This window comes from Halichondria panicea, chromosome 4 (assembly GCF_963675165.1).
Source record: "Halichondria panicea chromosome 4, odHalPani1.1, whole genome shotgun sequence".
In the NCBI taxonomy this organism is placed as follows: Eukaryota; Metazoa; Porifera; class Demospongiae; order Suberitida; family Halichondriidae; genus Halichondria; species Halichondria panicea.
The window spans coordinates 4,876,366-4,897,683 of NC_087380.1; the positions used below are offsets into that span (position 1 = coordinate 4,876,366).

At 39.7% G+C, this 21,318-nt stretch overlaps 1 protein-coding gene and 1 pseudogene across 3 annotated transcripts; one reads left to right on the forward strand and one right to left on the reverse strand.

The window, feature by feature from the left end:
- The window catches only part of LOC135335657 (uncharacterized), a 43,964-nt pseudogene that overhangs the window by 1,135 nt on the left and 21,511 nt on the right, over positions 1-21,318 (forward strand).
- LOC135335646 (uncharacterized) lies at positions 11,401-19,542 on the reverse strand. Of its 3 annotated transcripts, none has more exons than XM_064531202.1 (2): positions 19,214-19,542; positions 11,401-16,327 (listed from the first exon to the last, which is right to left on the reverse strand). In XM_064531202.1, exon 2 carries the CDS (start codon positions 16,311-16,313, stop codon positions 11,571-11,573), a length of 4,743 nt encoding a protein of 1,580 aa, XP_064387272.1. In that variant the 5' UTR covers positions 16,314-16,327; positions 19,214-19,542; the 3' UTR covers positions 11,401-11,570. The 3 variants fall into 3 exon arrangements, with proteins under 3 accessions (XP_064387272.1, XP_064387270.1, XP_064387269.1); XM_064531200.1 differs by having other exon boundaries at positions 19,210-19,542; XM_064531199.1 differs by having other exon boundaries at positions 19,194-19,542.

A 21,318-nucleotide genomic window follows, 5' to 3' on the forward strand; every position in this document is an offset into this window, starting at 1 on the left:
TTTCGTATATACATCAGCTTAGCTCTATACTATTGCATTGTTCCAGAGTAGAAAATATAGAGGGAAAATTATACATACACATATAGATTCATCTTCACAAATTACTAGCAATAATTTATTGACATACCTGTAGAGTACAGTTGAGCCTTCTTATCTGAACACCTGCAGGATGTTCCCATCTCATCCGGGCTGAACGAGCCACGCCTTCCCATCCAATAGTTCAATGAGCCTCGTCTGCATGTAAAATAGCAAACAATGTCCCCATATCTCTTACGGATATATAGTCTTAGAATTTCGGTCTTCAGTGAACTGAAAAAAGTAGCAAGGTATACTGCTAGGCTAAGGCTGAACCGTTTAGCTGCTTCTGCTAGCAACACAGTATTCTTGCTAGCTCACAAACTTCCTGTTCTTTGCATGTTGTATAGGTGATGATAGCCCAGCTGGTAGAGCTGTAAAAGAGAGGTCAAAAATGCTTGAGGCACTCGCTACTGCTGCAACCTCGGAACAATGCACCAAGCAGAGCTATATATCCCCCCTGGAGATGAGGGAGCATATACGAGGACTGTGGGAGAACCAGCCTATTCTGATGGGTGCCTTGTTTGGTGGTAACCTGAATAATCCTAACTCTTTGGGTGACGTTTTCTTACTGGATGTGATCCCTGTCCCCCCTTCAAGATTCAGACCAGTGAGTGAGCGTATGTGTCATGTCTTAGTAAGTAAATGTCGAATTTCAGGTAGGTATATATAATAACTATATAGCTTAAATGCACTCATTTGCACTTGATTGTAAGTGCTTACTTTATAAATAATATTGACCTAGAAATTGCTTTGAAATGATCACTGATTTTTGAGGAGGATAAAATTAATGACAAAAAACAATTGTTGTTTACTTCCGGTATCTTAATACCTATTGTAAGGGTGTAATAAACAAGCAAGGCATACAGTAGTGTGACTTTTTGATTGTGGATTTGCAAAATAAAGCCTTTTTTCAAGTTATGGCTAGTTTTTGCTCATTGATGGCCTTGCAGTCTCTTCAAACCCGTGCATAGCAAAATCAGTTGGTTATATCTTACTTAGTAGTTAGCTCTGCACTAGAGCGTAGCTAAATGGTGGCTGCAAAAGTGATAAAAGCTAGAGCTGCAAAGCCATGCATGCACACTGTTCTCAGGAGAGCAGCCATTAATTTATATGTATCGATTTTAACGTTTGGCATTCTTTTTAGTAATAGGAATCGATGTTTATTTCCGGTATTGTTGGGTGTAGTCATTTGAAGCTCAATTCTCGGGGGGGGGGGGGGGGGGGGGAGTCTGCGAAATGTTTAGATTGTCAGAATGAGCAATATGCGAAAATTTTGTCCCACGAAAATAACCTGCTATACAGCATAATTATATAGTCCATGAATTATATATTATTCATAATTATGTCAACAGCCAAGGGTTTGGTATAATTATACTTTAGTGCTCTAGTTTGTTTTTAGAATTGTAAAATCTTGCGTGTACAGTTGCATGAGTGTGTTACTTTTGGTGTTGTTTTTCTAGATTTCTAAAATGGGTGAGAAAAGGTTTGAGAACCCGCAAACGACCAATCTCCACCGAATCCTCATGGGCTGTATCTTTGTCCATGAGCTCATGGCTGAGCATAATGTAACAGAAGATCAGCAGGAGCAGAAATCGAAGCAAGTGAGTTCATGTACTACATGTTAGTTACTGGATCAATTTCGGTTGGATTTAGTTGTCGCATGCATGCACAGGATGTCTGTTGAGGTGTAGAGCAACGTATTTAGTGTTTGTGCACATGTTTGTTCAACTCTTCACTTCTGAGATGGCCTTTAATTTATAACCTTAGTTGCTCTTCGTGTTAATTGTTACATGTACTCTCTGTTTCATCATCTATAGAGTTTTTCAGAGCGACTCCAATCAGCTTGGGTGAAACTTCAATTTGATGTTAACTGTTTCATGGATTCCTCCTGCGATCGGAAAGGCACTGCTCCAGCAGGAATAAAACAGGTGGATGCATGGATAACACACATCCACGTATCTATTTCTGTGCATGCTTTTGCCGCAGCTAGCCCTGAGGTTACAAACAGGTGGAAAAGTCCATTAAGTACATGTACGTGTGTTGCCTGATTCACTTGTTTTTTCAAGCCCCATTGTGTTTGATACGAGATCATCGTGTTGCAATGTAGTGATTCCCTATCTTCGACATATCAATTCTCTGCGTATGTACTGTATGACAGCAATGATTAGAAATCTATTGTTGCGTTGTACGTCCTCATCATACACACACTCACTGGACATTGTCAACTACGATTAGGACGTATGATTATACACTGATTATGCATGTAGCTACATGCATACCACAAAAATCTAAAACGTAAGATGATACCCAGATATGGGAATCACATGAGCCTGAACACAATCGTCATGGTATTAAAAATAGCTGCAAACCAAGAGAGATGACTAAAAAGTATCCTCACAATGGAAAAGGGAAAAGAAACTGATGTTGCCACGTGGGTATCGGGTATATTCTTATGACTACCACATCAATTTGAAGTACTTTATCCTTTTTAACCGCATGGTGATATAACCATAGACAATCCACCCGGACTCGTACTCCGCATGAATAGGAGTGGTCCCGCCTTTCCTTGAGCCTCGTGCTTACTACCACACACACACTAATTGCAGATCCTTGAGAAGAAAGAGGGGTTGTTCCGTAAGCACATGATGGGCAAAAGGGTGGATTACGCTGCACGGTCTGTGATTTCACCTGATCCATACATCAATATGGACGAAATTGGTGTGCCAATGGTTAGTGACAATGTGTTTGAGTATATATAAAATTGACATATACACTGTAGTTGTTGCCTCAGTACGTGCTAGTTGGGCGGAGTCCAACCAACTGCGTGGTGTTGGGCACCACTGCAATGTCAGGTTTTGTTCCACTGGTACTTAACTTAGCTTTAGGGTTCATTAATGAGCCACGCCTTCCTGAATTCACCACTTGGGCTGCAAAATTTCTGCAGTGGAACAAACCTGGCATTGCAGTGGTGCCCAACCCTATGCAGAGGGTTGGACTCCGCCCAACTAAGTACGCGCATTTTCCAGAGGCATACGGTAGTTACCCGAGGTGCGTGTGGGCAGCCACGGGTATATATATATATAGTAGTCCATTGGTTTGTTTGTATGTGACATGTGAGTCTACTCACCTGGATACCATAGCACTGCGTTTACAGCATAGATAGCCTCCACTCAACAAGTTATTAGTTGAAGATTTAGTTTGTTGGTGTATAAAAGCTAAGAAGCTTAAACTTGCACACTGCCTAGCTCTACACGCGACCTTTATTCGAGGTAGATCTACATAATTATTATTTGCAACTAAATGAATTTTTACCGGTCTCCGTTAAAAGTAGAATGGTAGCTTGTTGCTTCTGTATTAGTGTAACTGAACACTCCTCTGGTTTTTATACATCTATTGATTCATGTCGACGTTAGTACTTCAGTGCTCTAGTTAGTGTGTCTGTCCGTTGGTCAGTGTGTGTGTTACTGCTGTAACTCCCTTACAGTTGTAATGTAAGTGCGTATAACATTGCAAAAACTTAATTCGAGGCTACCTCAGACTCTTAACAAAAGTAGCAGTTTTAGCTTTCACCTTTCACCAAAGCATCAACAAAGCAGAGATTTCATTTTCTTTAGCAATTCTACATATGCCGTATTACCAGAATATTTTGCGAATGAGGCGAATAAATCCTAACATTTACCTTCTGGCGTGATGTTATACAAGTACCAGAATAGGTTTTTGTGATTTTTTGTTTGCGACAAAATCGCATACTTTTGTCTGATGCTATGTAGTAATACGCTACTATAGCCTCTCTCAATACTCACTATCAAGGTCAAATTGTCCTTGTTTTGCTATCTATAGGTATTTGCCACCAGACTCACGTACCCACAACCAGTGACCCATTGGAATGTGAAGGAACTGAGACAAGCTGTCATCAATGGACCCCACCAGCATCCAGGGTAACCTCTAAAAACTCTGTACAATCTTTATGTAACCATTGAGATGGTATCTCTTATTGAAAAGTGCTTTACTAATTAATGAGAATTGTCTTAAACACTTACCTCACAAGGCTGTCTCACTTCGCACATACTTCTCCAGTGCGACCCATGTTGTGAATGAGGATGGGAGTGTGGTGTTACTGAATTCATCAAACCAGAGGCAAAGGATGGCCATTGCCAAGAAGCTCCTTACACCTAGCAAGGGCATGTCAATGTGTGGAGCCACAAAGAAGGTGTTTAGGCATCTTAAGGATGGGGATGTTTTACTTGTCAACAGACAACCCACTCTGCATAAGCCGAGTATCATGGCACACAAAGTAAGTTGTATAGTAAACTTATACGTAAGGTGAATATACATAAGTTGAATTTTGGTCGGGTTTGTTTAATTTGAATACATGTGGATTTCCTGCATTTTGGGGAGTCTCTACTTGCTCAAGTAACGTACTGTATGTAGTGATGGTATATACAATACAGGTTTAACGTTTCTTTAATTCCTTTCTGCACAGGCACGTGTTTTGCCTGGAGAAAAGACCCTGAGGCTGCATTATGCCAACTGCAAAAGCTACAATGCCGACTTTGATGGTGATGAAATGAATACACACTTTCCTCAGAATGAGCTGGCTCGAGCCGAAGCTTACAACATTGGTAATGACCCAAGTTTAACCCATAGTTGTACAGTGTCACTACATGTACTATGAAAGTGCTACACATACATGCATATATTTACTTGTAACGTAAATTATTTTTCTTTTACAATACAACCTAGTGTCCACCCATGAGCAATACCTAGTGCCCAAGGACGGCACTCCTCTCAGTGGTCTGATACAGGACCACGTCGTGTCTGGTGTACTCATGACTCTAAGAGGAAGGTTCTTCAATAGGTACAATGTGCATGTATACGTGAGACTTTATATCTAAAGTGAGAAAATATTTCGTTACTGTCCTTGCAAGTTACTCATCCCCACTAAAACAATCCTGTAATCAAACTAAAGAACATATACATGCTTGTAGATACTGTTTTCACAAAATTAATATATTATGTCCTCCATTAGGTCCGACTACATGCAACTGGTGTTCAGTGCCCTTCCTCGGTTTTGTGGATACTTCAAGACACTCCCACCGTGCGTTTGGAAGCCTGACATGCTGTGGTCTGGCAAACAGGTGGTCTCTACTGTTCTGCTCAACATAATCCCTGCACACCAGGACAAACTCAACCTCTCTTCAAGAACAAAGATAGCACCCAAGGTAAGCATATACCTGCTTCTTCTTTAACCATGATTATTTTTACTTTGTGCTAATGTTACTATTAAAGTCAGGATCGAGAATCGTGGAGGATACAGTGATAGGATCTAGCAAGTTTATAATGTTTCTCTTCGTACGATGTGGTACTGTGCATGCATGTAAATGTAATATCATATAATTATAGTTAATCTCATGCAGGGGAAGGGCCGGGGTAACTTCCATCAATTGCTGTCTCCTAGCTCTTATTCAAATGCAATACTGCTGTACAAAAAAGCGTGGAAACCAGTTTCTCCCCATGTTAAAAATACTAGGATATTGGCCAGGAAAGCACCAACAACTGAGTTGAAGTGGGGGGCGGGAGAGCCGGCAATTTGACACCAAACTATGCATTCGGATCAAGGGTGCTGATGCCTCGGTGGAGGTGTCAATGCTTTTATACACATTATATCATGATGAACTTTTTTGCATTGCATGCAGGCAGAATACGAATCACGGAGAAACTCAAGGAGTGGATAATGATCGATAATTAAAAAGGATCGATGCCAAAAGTCCAAGTCTAAAATTAATGGCTGCATCAGCAGAGCCTTGCAGCTCTCTTCTCACTCTTGCAGCTACCAATAGCTAGCATTCCAGTGCAGAACTAACTACTTAATAGAGGAGCTACACTCCATGGACAAATTTTCTACGTACTTTTCTGAAAAGGCTGCAATGGCATTCCAAGTAGGCATAACTCGAGAGAGAACCAAGCATTATTTTGCAAATCCGAGAATGAAAACATGGCTAGAAGCTTATAGAAATTCTTATTTGCACTCCATTGATCCTTGAGCAGCTGTAGCAGCCTACACACACAGACACATAGACAAAAACACAAGCACACTACCGTATACCTCGCTTGCGCATGCACACTGAGGTATAATTAACTCCCAAAATCAACCATAATCACCTCAGAGCACCTGATTTCCCCAAAATTAGCCCCCAGATCATATTAATCCTGTACTCCCCACATAATTCAAAATCTTGTATGACACCCTGCCATGTACTTGTTCACGTAGGAGTGGGGTAGATGTGTCGTTAGAGTGGAGAATGTTCCAGGTGCACCAAAGAAGAACCCAGAAAGGATTTATCAGGATGACAAGATGACTGAGTCTGAGGTAGGCACTTCTAACAAAGATATTACAGCCAGTAGGTTGTAATTAGGATTGGCAGAGTATTTGTAGCTCTCTCATTAAATCTCTGCAGGGAAAGACCATATCTAGAAACTTACTGTGCTCTAGTTTCAAAAAATTAATGTTTACATGCATGCATATAAATAAAATGTTGTGTCTGACTGTAAGTCGATGAAGTAAGTAACATTCTTGAAAGCGTTTTCTCCTTGTACAAAAATCTTTGGGAGATTCTGTACACAGCTACGCAGAGACTGCAGTGGCCTTCAATGTAATCTTAACTCGAGTTTACAACTCCCGTGTCAAATTTAAGAAGAAAGTGTGAGTATATAAACTGTCCCTATACCTGCATTGCAACTATCGAGCATATAGGGCAGTAGTACACACTCTACCGTATACCTCGCTTGCGCATGCGCCATCATTATGCTACGAACCGATTGTGATAATAATAACTGTAATTATGTTGGCTACATGTGCTGCTCTTCTGCAGGTAGTGTTTTGTGAAGGTGAGCTGATGTGTGGTGTCTTGGACAAGTCTCAGTTTGGTGCCTCACAATTTGGATTTGTCCACAGTTGTCATGAGGTCAGTGGTCAGTATTATAATACAGTACGTTATTACATACATGTATGATTGTCCTTTCAAACCATGCATGTACACATAATTTGGTGTAGAGCCCAATGTGTCTCTTCACTTCTTAGTGAAAACTTTTGCTGCGTGGACAATGTCTCATTAATTACTGTATAATTATGCCAGCTGTATGGTGGATTGGTGAGCAACCTGCTGTTGAGTGCCCTTGGGAGACTCTTCACTACCTTCCTCCAACAGAGGGGATTCACACTGGGAGTAGAGGACATCTTACTCACTGATCAGGTACACTGTGCTTAATAATGTGTAATTTAGTAGCGTTGCAGAAGACTTTAGTTGTAGTTGATGTACGTAGTATTAGTCTTGCTAGCAGGCTGAAGTATTGTGAAATTAAAAGCGAGTACAGTTAAAAGTAGAATGGCATCAAATTCTGAGTAATTATGTGCTTGCCAGTACAGTGGACTAGCTCTCATTATTCCAATCACCCTTGGGACAGTGCAGTTTGGCTGCATTAGTGAGGTGGTCGCACTTTAGAATGTCCCCATTTAATGGCCTCAGCTAAATGACACTCCTGCTTAGAATGATTACGATACTGGTGGTTTTATACATACATTGTACATGTTATGCGAGTACGGTGTGGTAGTGCAAGGTTATAAGCGCTTTTTAACAAGGAATCCAATGGTATATGAATTTCAGTGAAGTACATGTACATGTACATGACAAAGTTATGACAACGTTGTGAAGGTCAACCTCAGCACAAATGGACTTTAGTATAATTATTGTTCAATCTTGTTTATAGTGACGAATTAATGCAATAAATCTCGCGATACTTTGATTTATCTATGACTTGTTTGTTAAAGTAGTGTGGTAGTTAGCAGCCAAGTGTTAGTAAAGTAATACTTCTACTACTGGAATTGGTATCTGTGTTAGTTGTACATTGTTTAACATCCAGGCTGACCAGGAGAGACACAATCTGATAGCAAAAGGAAGGCACAGTGGAACTAAAGCTGCAGCTGAGGCATTTAGCATGGATGAATCTGTTCATAAAGGTAGCGCTTAATGAATGGTTAAAATATTCAGTTTGTGTGTTAGAGAGTTCCTTTTATGGAACCAATTTCAGAGAGCTTTTGGTAACATTTTGGCATTTTACTATTATTTTTATAGTGATGTACATGTACATGTATAATATATATGAATTCATGTACCTGTTTCTTTCAGAGCTCTTCTCCCAAAAGTATGAAGCATTGCACCGTAGCAAAGATCAAACAGGGGTCAAAACACTTGACTATTTCATTAAAAAGCAAACAGACCACTACAACAATTCAATCAACACGTGGGTTAATTGGAAATGATATCCATTACTGTCATGGTCGATCTCTTTACACAGTGTGTGTGTTCCAGCTGGCTTGCAAAAACCATTTCCAAACAATTGCTTGCAGCTTATGGTTCAGGCTGGAGCTAAAGGATCCACAGTACGTATTCATTCATGTATGTAGCCTGTAGATTGTCTCTACATGTGTTCTTAAGATATTCGACGTAATACGTGTACATTATAATAATTATATGACATGGACATGTATAAAGTAACTAACCTGCAGGTCAATTGCATGCAAATATCATGCCTACTGGGTCAGATAGAGCTGGAAGGCCAACGCCCTCCTCTCATGCCCAGTGGTCGGTTTTTGCCCTCATTTCTTCCGTACGACACTAGCCCCAGGGCAGGAGGCTTTGTTGATGGAAGGTTTCTCACCGGAATCAGACCACAGGAGTACTTTTTTCACTGCATGGCAGGACGAGAGGTATGTGTTAAGTTATTGTTCAACTGGTATACTGCATGAACACATGAATCTGTTTCTCAGGGTCTGGTGGATACAGCGGTTAAGACCAGCCGTAGTGGATACTTGCAACGGTGTCTGATAAAGCATCTTGAGGGCATTTGCGTAGGATACGACTTAACTGTATGTCTACCATGTTTATGTCCCTGTTAAGTTATCTATTTTGGGCTACATGTAGGTAAGGGACAGTGATGGCTCTGTAATACAGTTCTTGTATGGTGAAGATGGATTGGATATCAATAAAACTAGATTTCTGAGACCCGAGCAGTTTCCATTTTTAGTAGAAAATTACGGGGTGAGTGTCCTAGCTGCCTGTTTCATTAATTGTGTGTTGACGATCAGGTATTTGATGTTATATTTATATTTATTTTTTAAATTGCAGGCACTCCGGTATAAACTTGATCCCGAGTCAGCCATGTCTTGTATCGACATTCGTCGCGTCCCAAAATATCAAAAGAAGGTGTCAAGTTTGTTGTGCTTAATGTTTTAGGCGAAATATTTGAGGTTTTGTTGGGTGTATGTTGTAGGAGTCGACATCCGCACTCTTTATTGTTGTGTGTACGTACAGTTTATACGAAGCAAACATTTATAATTATAGTACAGTGTGTATGAGATCGATCACTTCTTGTTCTTTACATGCAGTTGGATCGATGGTTCAGGAAATGTGCTCCTCTGCGTGGATCTACCAAACCGTACAAATCAGCATTCCTTAATTTTCAAGAAAAGCATATCCCTGAGATAGCTTCCATGCAACCTGACAAAACACGAAAAGCAAAGTACTACTTCAGAACAAAGGTGTCTAAAATTCAATACTTTCAGACAGTTGTTATTTTGTATCTAGGCTGAGCGGCAATTGCTTAAATCGTGGAGAAACTTGTCCGAAATGGCAAAAGACAGGTTCGTGAAGTACTTAACAATAATGTTTGTATCTCTTTTTTCCCAGTGTTAAGAAGCAGTATGCAAGCTGTCCAGTACCAGTTAATGCTCACTTACGTCCTGACACACACTTTGGTTCTATTCCGGAAAAGCTTTCCGCAGAAATGGATTTATTCATTGAACAGAATCATAGAAACATCTTGGGATCACCAGGGTACTGACTTATTGTAGCAATTAATGCGTTACTGGTACTTATGTACGTGTTCATCTTAATTATAGCTGTGCACCACCCAGCCTATCCCCAGAGAAGTTTGAGGGTCTGGTATTGTTTAAGTGTTTGAGAGCACTGGTTGACCCTGGGGAGGCAGTGGGTCTCCTAGCAGCACAGGTGAGTGTCAAATGTATGTGTAGAGTGTTTGCTAAACATGCATGCACGACGCAGCTGGTTTCTCTACTATTATAGGCAGCAAGTTTGTGCATAATTTACATCTCTGATGTATGAAAATCATACTCTCCAATGTTCTTATTGTTATGTTACTCCAGTCCATAGGTGAACCATCCACTCAGATGACACTCAATACATTTCATTTTGCCGGCCGTGGAGAGATGAATGTCACTCTGGGAATTCCTCGTCTTAGGTTAATTAAATTTCTACATCATCATCTAAAATACTGTTTTCCATAAGACCTGTGGTTTCTAAGTTATCCTATAGTCAAGTAATAACGATTCCGAATGTCATAAGTATGTTCCCTACCTCAATCGTTTGACCCTACTTATAGTGTCCCGGTTGTGTGTTACGAACTGGCAAGGCAACTCTATTTCATGTATTTATCATGGCACAGGGAGATTCTCATGACTGCTAGTGCCAACATCAAAACTCCGGCGATGGATGTTCCTCTTCTACCAATGGAAGAGGCAAGAAAAAAAGGGGAAGACCTAAAAAAGCTATTCACAAGAGTGCACCTCTCTGATGTAAGTTCTGAGTTTTACTCATGTTCATTGAGTGTGTTGTACGTACGTACATACCGTATAGCGGGTAATTTTCGTGGGGTAAAAAATTCGTTCAACTCGAGAAACGGTAATTTTTGTGAGTAAAAATTTCGTTTAGTCTCGTTGCCTGCCTGCATTTCTACCTTCAGGTAAGCCACGTACGCCTACGTTAAAATTTCGTGGAGGTCAGCTTTCCCACGAAAATAACGAATATTTTACCCCGCGAAAATTACCCGCTATACGGTACAATGTACATACCTTCTAATTTATCGGACACTCTTTTGGGCAATTTTCGCTGTTCTAATACAATGGACACTCTAGTGCTTTAATATTACATTCGTTCTAAATATCCGGACAATAACTTGAAAAGTTGAGTTACATTCATAGACGGCAAGTAAGACTTAGAGTGCTGCAGTTAGATAGCTTTGAGTAGCTAGTTTTAGATAGCTAGTGCAGTCGCACACTGTTCTATTAGCTCGCATGCAGCTGCTTGCTTGTTCTAATTATTCCGGACACTTAATCTGTTCCAATTATACCCGGACAATTTCCAAAATAATTATTTTTTTGCTGTCCGATAAATTAGAAGATATACGGTACAACTATAATTATGCACACACATTATTAGTATAAGTACGCATAATAGTAACTACATGTATAGCACTATAAATTATGTGTGTAGCAAAGTACAATTGACAATCAAAATAAAGTGGGGAATGTTTGTGGCTAGCAGCTTTTCATTGACAAAATATAAACTAATGTGCTCTAAAGATAGTGTTTTATGCTACGCATGTGAATCTTCTGTCACTCTGTTGGGTGGAAATTGTCACTTAGGTGTTTCGATAACCGTGAAAGTTGTTTCTGACACAGGAGGTGCTAATGAGGAATTAGTATGCACAACTGAGTCTATCTCAGAGGAATTAATATGCACAACTGAGTCTATCTCAATTATTGAATCTCTGTAGCCGTGTCCTGGTGGCTGTACATTCTTACTGCTCTTTTGTGTTGTTAACCTCTTGATGTATTTACTTGCTGCCTTAAAAACTTTGCTGTCTGTAGTCAATCTTTGGAAACATGTGGTGCTCTTTAGAATGTACTCGTAGGTATGATAGCAGGTTATAAAGAAGAATGTCACGAACGCTATGGCTACGGAAATGTCTGTCACTGTTTCTTGCTCTCCATTTGTTAGCATGATGAAGTACGTTGATATTGTCAGAAGTCCTAGATTAATTATAAATGAAGTTTCAAGCGTGTCTATTAACCACACCTTGTAGGTTTTTGTGTTCAATAGTTTCAACAAAATGATAAAAAAGGCAACGCACCCAACAGATAAAATTGTTTGTGGTTGTGTGGCAAATGCTGAAAGCATGTAATGAAATATCCTCAGCAATAGTAGTAAGCCTACCCAATATCTGTTCTTAGGAGTAAGCGAGGCATGGTAGGCATCAATAAAGGCATTGTACTTTGGATTTCGAACCCACTTCATCGGTGCCTTCTTTGAACATAAATGGAAACATTGTCCAAACAAAAGTAGAACTGTGTAAGTGGATCCTACTAAGATGATCAGTATAGCGATTATGAACCTAGGAATGTGCGTGGGACTCAGGTATGCCACAGTGGCATCAATGAGCCAAACACTAGTAGGGGTTTCAGAAAGTTTGAGGGTTGTATGCTGAAGAGCTTCTATCGTTGTACGCAAGAGCTTAGAGTATGATAAAAGAATAAGTGTCGAAAGTGTGGCAATTGGATTCCTCTTTCCAAGCATTGCTGATAATCTGTTAGAATATTTTGACGCAGTAATGATTACTGCTGTCAGAAAGATGAGATATGCTGGAAATACTAACTGTAGGAGGAGTTTCCCGTAGGCATCCATTCCATGGTAGAAACAGGTCTCAATTCCCAGATCAAGATTCACCCAGGCTATGAATACAGTGAAAGAATTTCCTGTTAAGAAAATTGCATGATTTGCGCCTAAGATGTTAGCGTAAAAGATTAGGCCATTAATGGTACCAGTAGCTACAGTCATGTTTAAGAGGAGGATTAGAACAACTAATACTATTCCTGCCAGTGCAAACGGGATCAGTAGGAATAGCGTGAAACTTGAACATTTTACGCAGCGTGATGAACCAAGTACCAGACTCAGTCCACTTTGACAACGACCACACAAATTTCCTGTTCTATTGTTGGCACACTGTTCGTCGATCCTCAATTCGTCAAGGCCGAGTGTGAGTGGTTTACGAACGCAATAGTTGAACGGACATTGGTGAACTATAAAGTCACTCTCATTGTCTGTCAATCCAATCCAGACGTTATCTAAGAGCCTCACAGTATGATTTTCAGCTTTGCATTTTGTCACATCCACATGACTCATGAGTTGGTTGTGACATTGGCAAATGCACTCTATATCTGAAGGAACAGGGATAAAGCCGACTGGGCAAGTGCATGTGATGAAATTTATGTTTAATGTTCTGGCTGATATTCCTAGATTGCCACAAGGTCCGTTGGTGTACAGTTGTACTTGTGCTGTGTTGTCTGATGCAAACACATTGTATTGAATTTCAGTGCAGTGATCATTAAGAAATTGATTTCCTTGACCCTCTTTTAGACGTTGTACGCCACTCGCAGATTGAGCTGTACTAATCAGTTTTGCTCTAGTTGGGTTTTCCAATTGATCAACTGCTACTAAACTGATTTTGAATGTTTCGCCTTTCTTTATTGAGATGATGGGGGGACTATAAGCACAGTCAACAATACCACTATGTGTACAAAAGCATACTCGAACTGCGTCTGATGTTATCAAGTTAGAAGCTCGTGACTTTGATATGTTTCGGATGATGTTAAAAGGGTAGTCTTCCATTGTCAGCCTCTCATAGTCTGCTAGGCCTTCAAATTCCACCATAAGTTTTAAGTAGTCAAATCCATTATACGAGCTTATGTTATCTATGTTACTTGTTAATTCAGAGAATGGGTTCAAAGTGCATCTGTCAAGCAAACCACCATAGATTGCATTCCCTTTGTCTGTAGCAGTGTTATTTGCGAATACAACATTGCTGTACGTAGTTGTTTCATGTACATTCGTTACATTTTGTGTAGAGGTTGTCGTAAGGTTGAAAGCTGTTTCAGGAGCTGCGAAAGGGAAGTTAATATAGAGCTGTATGATCTGTAGGAAGCACTGTTCAGTTACAATTGGCTGTTGATAGACAGAGTTAACTCTTCTGCATAGGGAACCAGTGTTTGTGGTGTCTTCTGTGTATACAGCTCCTCCAATAGCAGCGTTATTGTTTACTATTGTTAAAATCGTATGTTTTCCTGTCACATTCGTGTCTTCATCTATTTTATTGATGTAAATTTTTGAGTTACTACTGAGATAGAATGCTCCACCTTGTCCACTCGCATGGTTGTTTTCCACCAATAAATGTCCTCGAAACTGTTTCGTTTGTGATGCTATAGCATAAAATCCCCCTCCATTTAGATCAGCTATGTTGCTAGCTACGATAATGGTGTCATTCCGTCCTGCTGGTCTAACCTCAATCTGACTCTGTATTGCATATATTCCACCACCGTTATCAGTAGCCTTGTTATTCTCAATCACAACATTTGAGCTCCTCATTATAAGGCTGCTTTCTATCAACGAGATGCCACCTCCTAGTATGGCAGTGTTGTGCTGTATTGTTATAGCCGATGTTTCCTCAAATTCAATTATACTTTGTATGCTGTTAATAGCTCCTCCTGATGTACCTTTGTTTCTTACAAGCAGAGATTCCTGTTGAAAGAAAACATAGCTATCGAATGTGCTGATTGAGCCATTGTTGTCTTGCATAATGAACTTGCCTTTGATGTGTACGTCTACACTAAGTGCGAACAATACACCATTTGTGAATGCTTGGTTTGAGGTGAAAGTTGAGTTGCTAGTAGTAGTTTGATTTGCCGTAGCATAAACAGCTGCTCCTTCTTCTGCTTCATTGAAACTGAAGGTATCACCCTCAAAGTTGGTTGTACTCTCTAAAGCATATATTGCTCCACCAAAATGTGTTGCTTTATTTCCAGTATAGACTGTACCAGAGCTTGATAGACAACTCTCTACCACTATTATAGCCCCTCCAGTGACTGCTCTCAATCCAATAAAACTGTTCATTGTGTTGGTTACTGGCTCCTCGTTTAGCAAAGTTGCAATGTTGTTTTTAAAAATGCATTTGTTGAGTCTGACTGTTGTGGCCAATGTGAGTATAGCTCCAGCAGTTTTCGCACTATTGTTAGAGTAAACACAACTTTCACTTTCAAGCAACGCTATGGTATCAGCAAATATCACACCACCTATTGGAGCCGTATTCCGATTGTGCGTACTTTCTGTTTCTGAAATTATTGTGTTTTGTTGAGCACCAATGACTCCACCAGCAATTTCCCCACTATTTCTCGTGTAGGAACTGCTATTGCTGATGACCATACTGTTATTCGCAAAAATTACACCACCATATATTTGAGCAATATTATCGCTGTGATGACCCTGCTCAATGTAGGCATATCCGCTATGGATGTAAATGGCTCCTCCGAAACCACCTCTATTGTTCGTATAGGTAGTTTGTATTATCGTAACATTGCTGTCTAGAGCAGAGAGAGCCCCTCCGAAAGCACCTCCATTGTTCATATAGGTACTTTGTAATATCATAACATTGCTGTCTAAAGCAGAGAGAGCCCCTCCGAAAGCACCTCTATTGTACATATAGGTACTTTGTATTATTGTAACATTGCTGTCTAGAGCAGAGAGAGCCCCGCCATATATAGCTATGTTGCCAACAAAAATACTCCGAAAAATATTCAAGTTTGATGTGTGAGAATAGATAGCTCCTCCTGAACTGTTTTCAGTACTCACAGCACTGTTTAAAAAAAAATGCGAGTTTGAAATAGTGGCGTGCGACTCTTGAATTGAGATTGCTCCTGCATCAGATGTTGCTGTATTTTTTTCGAAACTACTCTGATTAATCACCACAGTGCTGGTGTTAACAACGTACAGAGCACCACCTTCACATGACAAACATCCTGCTGTATTATTGTAAAACATGCATTTGTTGATTAGGACATAGTCTGAATTCTCTATCTGTAGAGCACACCCATTTATGAAACATGTGTTGTCATAAAAATTGCTGTGTTTAATTTCAACCGTGTCAACATTGCTAATGGACACAGTCCTGCCGTTTGACAGGCTTTGAGTGCACCCTTTCAACTCCAAATTTTCTATCACTAGATGTCCAATATTTTCAAAACTGAAACCGCTCTCTGCTTGGCAACTGATAGTTGATTTATTGTCACCAGTTATGTTCATGAAACTTATATTGAGAAACGTATACCTCTGAGATAGCCAGTGCTTGCCTTGAGAGAAGATTAGGCTGATATTCTCGTCTTGGCTTATGTTCCCAAGCTGCTGTGTTGTTAGGCATGACGAACGATTTGTCACATTTGGGCACAGGTGTAATGCTCCATCTGGTACCACAATGTACACATGATGTGATACAGAATTTCCAATATAGCATACCACCAGCACTGCTAGTACACTGACGATGTGGAGATTCATGCTCACTTACTCATCTGAAAGGAAATTGATATTGTTAACATTAATTTTAGCATCTGATAATTAGTCCATTGTGCAATAAAGCAGACCACGTACCTATAGCGAGTAATTTTTGAGGGCCCAATATCTTCGCAGCTTTGCTGCAAATAATTTTTCAATCTCGAAAATGCATGCACGTCTACTTACTATCCATATTTATACGCAGTAAATTAGACCATCGGAAATTACCCGCTTTATAGTATCATAAGAAGAGAGGAGTGTCAAACTACCGATACTTTTACACAAAAACTGTGCAATAACATGACTCGCACATGATGAAGTATTGTAAAGTTACTAGTAACCGTGACCTTTTTAGGGGTGTGGTAATTGAACAACGAGTGTTGCAAGCTGCGCTGTGCTAATGCCTCTCGCCATGTTATGCTTTCGCTTAAAAAGTATTAGAGTGTTATAGTAGGGAGAATACCGTATTAGTACAACCAGTAGGTTGTACATAGGATTGACAGTGCAGTTGTATGTGTTTTCAATTATTGCACAAATTTTGACTCGTGTTTAGACGGCTCTATTTCTGCAGGGAAAGGCCACATCAAGAAAATAACTGGATAGATAGCTTAGTTAGCCTTTTATCTGTCTAAATGTGTGATATTATAGTCTATGAATATTCACATGCATTAATATTGATATTTTAAAAATTGCACTATTTTCATATTTCACCGCGTTTCGTCTGACTGACTAAGTAAGTAAGTAACTTTCTTGAAAAGCATTTCCTCCTTGTACAAACATGTTCAGAAGATTCTGGATACAGCTTCTAGTCGACTAGAACCCGGACCATGGGCGTTTTTCTCAGAATTGCGTTTGCTTCCAAGAGGCAGATGACCTCTCAGGCTCTACTTTTCTTACATACGGAATTCCGCCATCTTTAAATGACTGCCACAGCAACGCACATGGCAACTTATGAGATGGGCGTGGCTTTGACATCGATAACACAAAGCCTCCTTTCTTCAGCTCAGCTCTCCATTCTCTCTCACTTCAGGATGCTATTTATGCTAGACGTATGCACTGGCTGGATCTACCATAGCCATAGGCCTCCATGCTTTTGCACTTGGAAGTACATCTACAGTATAAACATGGCTGTCATTTTATCACATAGATTCTGAATAAAATAATAATGTTTATTCCAGTTCTGTCTTCTCTTCTTGAACTTCTCTTGCTTCTTGACATTCCTCTTAGGCATTTCACATTTCATTATTGAAGAGTATAATACTGCTGTACTGAAAAAGAAAGGGAATCAAACTAAAAAAACATTTGCAATGTGAACGTTGCTAGGATTGCCAGGAAAAGAAAACCGCGAAAAAGAAAAGAAACAAGAAATTCGTCGAGTGCATAACTCCAATCCGTTACAACGTCATGAACATGTACAGCCGAGTGGCCTACTGTTGATAATGATTTTAGAATCAAAATACAAATTGGGTAAAAATGAACCGAGAATAACTGAGAAATAAAATTCACAATCATCCACCCACACATCAACGCTTGCATGTTTGCTCAACACTGTAAGGGAAAACATCATAATATAAATTATAAATAATGATAAAAATTACTGAAGGACTGGCCAGCAAAAACGAATTGGAACAGTACATGTGAATGAAGTTGTAACGGATTGGAGTTATGCACTCGCCGAATTTCTTGTTTCTTTTCTTTTTCGCGGTTTTCTTTTCCTGGCAATCCTAGCAATGTTCACATTGCAAATGTTTTTTTAGTTTGATTACTAGAATGTTTTGCGAGCATCAAACATTTGCGAACTTTGCGAGGGTTGATCAATTTGCAACAATTAAATCCGCTAAACCTAAATTATTACTAGTAAATACACCTGATCCTTTCCAGAACGCAATAGTTAGATCGCAAAGGGTCAAATTTTCTGTTGATTTGGCTCATTCGCAAAGGTTTTTTATATTCTAGTAATACGGTAATAGTGAATTTTCCATTCAAATTAGCAGAAGTGATTATATCTATAGGTTGTGTACATGAATCTATTGTACAGTTGTGTATATGGTACCCTTGTAGTGTTTTGTAGCTTACCAGGACCTCCAGAAACAGAAAATTGATTCTCTGCCAGGATTGTGGATGAGTGCGCATGCGCATTAGAATAAGGGGTGTGTCTGCAAGAGGTCAAGTTCACAAAGTTAATGGCTACTAAATAGCTAGCTGCTTTAGCAGCTCTTTTCTGACTCTTGCAGCTTAATAAAAAGCTAGGTGCTTTAGTGCAAGGCTAACTCATAAGTTGAATAGAAACTTTGTGCGAACAAATAATGCTACGAAAGATTCTGAAAAGACTGCAACAGCCTTCAATGTGAGTCAAACTAGCCATAACTCGAGAAAGAAGCTTTAGTTTGTTAATCCACGAATCAAAATCCAAGAGAACGTGGTTAGAAGCTGTTAGTTTTGGTTACATTGCAATCGTTGAGCAGTTACAGCTGGAACAGACACACACACACACAGTCAGCTTTTAAATTACCGTATCCCTCGTGCGGCTACGCCTCGAGGCATAATGACATCTGATTCTAGCTAGTCGTTTGCGTTCAACGTTCAGAGCTGCTCACTGCACACTGATAAGAGACGATCTCTTTCACAAAAATCTTCTAAATAGAGACAATAGTCAGATTGATCCTCTTCACTTGCACTCTCACTCACTATTAACAAATTATGTGCGTTTCGTGATTATGCGCAAACATCATCAATTGCGAATTGCTCACGTGCAATTGACAGGATGTCACATTGCTTTGTGCACAGTTTTTGTGTAGAGGTATCAGTAGTTCGACACTCTCCTCTTTTTGTGCACTATTGATAGTATAATGCTTAAATAAATGGTGTGTGCTCACAACTTACTGTCAGGTGTACTTACTCACTCGAGATTGCTCTTTTACGACCGCAGTTGCTTGATATTGGGTATGTATACGTATAATTGTTCTTGTTGAGTACAGTTTAACGACTAAAAAATGTTGTCACTTCTATACACTTATGCTGGGCCAAGCCTGAAACCTTTCTTGTACTCCGTGTGCAAATGTAAAGTTTCTGTTTTGAATTCCATTCCTGTTTTTAGGTGCTCACTGCATGGGGCTCACTGCATGGGGCTCTCCCAACAGTTTTTCAGTGCCTGTTAGTAGCCAGCACGTTGGCATTCACTGACTTCCACTAATTGTTTTTCACATTTTGGTGATATCGGCGTAACACAGTACCAACAACCCCTTCCGGCACCAAATTTAAACTAAAGCTTCTGTTATTATTTACTTAAATTTACCCTCAAACATGGTACCGTATAATCTGGTTAATAAGCCCATGCACCAGAGAGGAAACTTTATTCTGTGTGTACATGTTCTTATACAGTTTCTGTTTTGATTTGCATTCCTGTTAAAGACTTTTGATATTGGTGCTTGTTATTCTGTTCTGTTATTCTGTGCTTGTTATTCTAGTATCAACCCCTCCCGGCAACCAAAATTAAAGCTTCCTTTATTACTGAAATTTACCCTCAAATTAATACCATACATGTATAACGGGTATAGTTCAAGGGTATGTACCGTGAACATTAATATCGCATGCATGCAGAGCTTCATACAGTGGGGGCGCTCGCCTCCCTGGGATTAGGCCATAAAACCCTTGTTACGGTCTGTGACACCCCAACCAACAAAGATCTTAATTGTCTTATTATTCATACCAACAATATTACAATGTGAATCACAGGATGATTTTCTACTCTTTCTGTTCCATTCACAAAGTAAATGGGGCGCTCAGGCTGCCGTGTTTTGATGAGCTTCATCTGAGAAAAGCTTTGCAGTAGTCAAGGAATAGACTCAGCTTAGACTCATAGTACCATTACGTTGTTTTAGCATCTAGGCAACTTGTAATACTAAATCTTCACCGCTCGCATTTTTACAAAACTTTGTTTTGCAATTTGTACTTCATAAAAACCCTAGCTCTTAACATTGACACCTCATGCAGTTCCTAAGAATGCACCAGATGCGATATCAGACAGTCTAAAAACAAATGTTCCTTGGGAAGAATACCCCTAGACCCCCCTAGATGGCAGCACACAGATATCCGGCTTGCCCCCCCTATCAATTTTTTCTGTATCAAAAGCCTAGCATATACTCTTGCTAATAGTCTTTCCGCGAAAGTTTATACCCTCGAAATATCCCCGGCTATACGGTATGCCATAGATTGAACTTGAAACTCTTCCGTGTAGTTGCTTAGTGGTTTAAATGTTGTCACAGTTGATAGAAGTGTTGTTGTTTAGGCTCAGTGTGAATGCTGCAACCTTTCAATCGCCTTTCTGCAATAATTAAGTTTGTCTGTTATTTGTAGTTTTAAAGTTTCTGTTTTCTTACATTTGAATGTTGGTGCTTGTCGCTGTGTTCACCCAACTTGTAAGTAGTCAGCACGTACACACGTTGGCATTTAAACTCTTCAAGTAATTGTTGACAATGGGGTATCGTAACAACATAACAAAGTCCCGGCCAACGCTTAAGTTATGACTTATGGAAAGAACTTGTGTTGATTGAACTGTTCACCTTAACGCGGTAGAGGAAGTATGACATGCATGAGCAATTAGGCTTGATTAATGCTGAGTCAGCTAATCAAGTCTTATAATTAGACAATGCTCCTGCGTGTCGTACCTCCTCTGTTAACGTGGTAGGCATAGATTTTTGAGCGTGTTATTTGCAATGGATATTCAAGTCAACATTTCAAGTGCGAAGTATCTTTATAGCTTAATCAAATAGAGCTGAGTTTAAGCTTCAAAATGATACCAAGATGGCCTAGCGCTTCGAGAATGAAAGCACCGTGGGTGCTGATGCCTCGGTGGAGGTGCCAAAGCTACATAACATAAAACTACTAAAGTCTATATTTGTGTTGAGTTTGACCTTCATAAAGTTATCATAACTTTGTCATACTTCACTGAAATTCAAAGTTTCATATATACCATTGGATTCCTTGTTAAAAAGCGCTTCTCCTATAT

Bases quoted from the DNA above. Each gene is read 5' to 3' on its own strand.
- LOC135335646 (XM_064531202.1), bottom strand. From the start codon at position 16,313: ATGAATCTCCACATCGTCAGTGTACTAGCAGTGCTGGTGGTATGCTAT.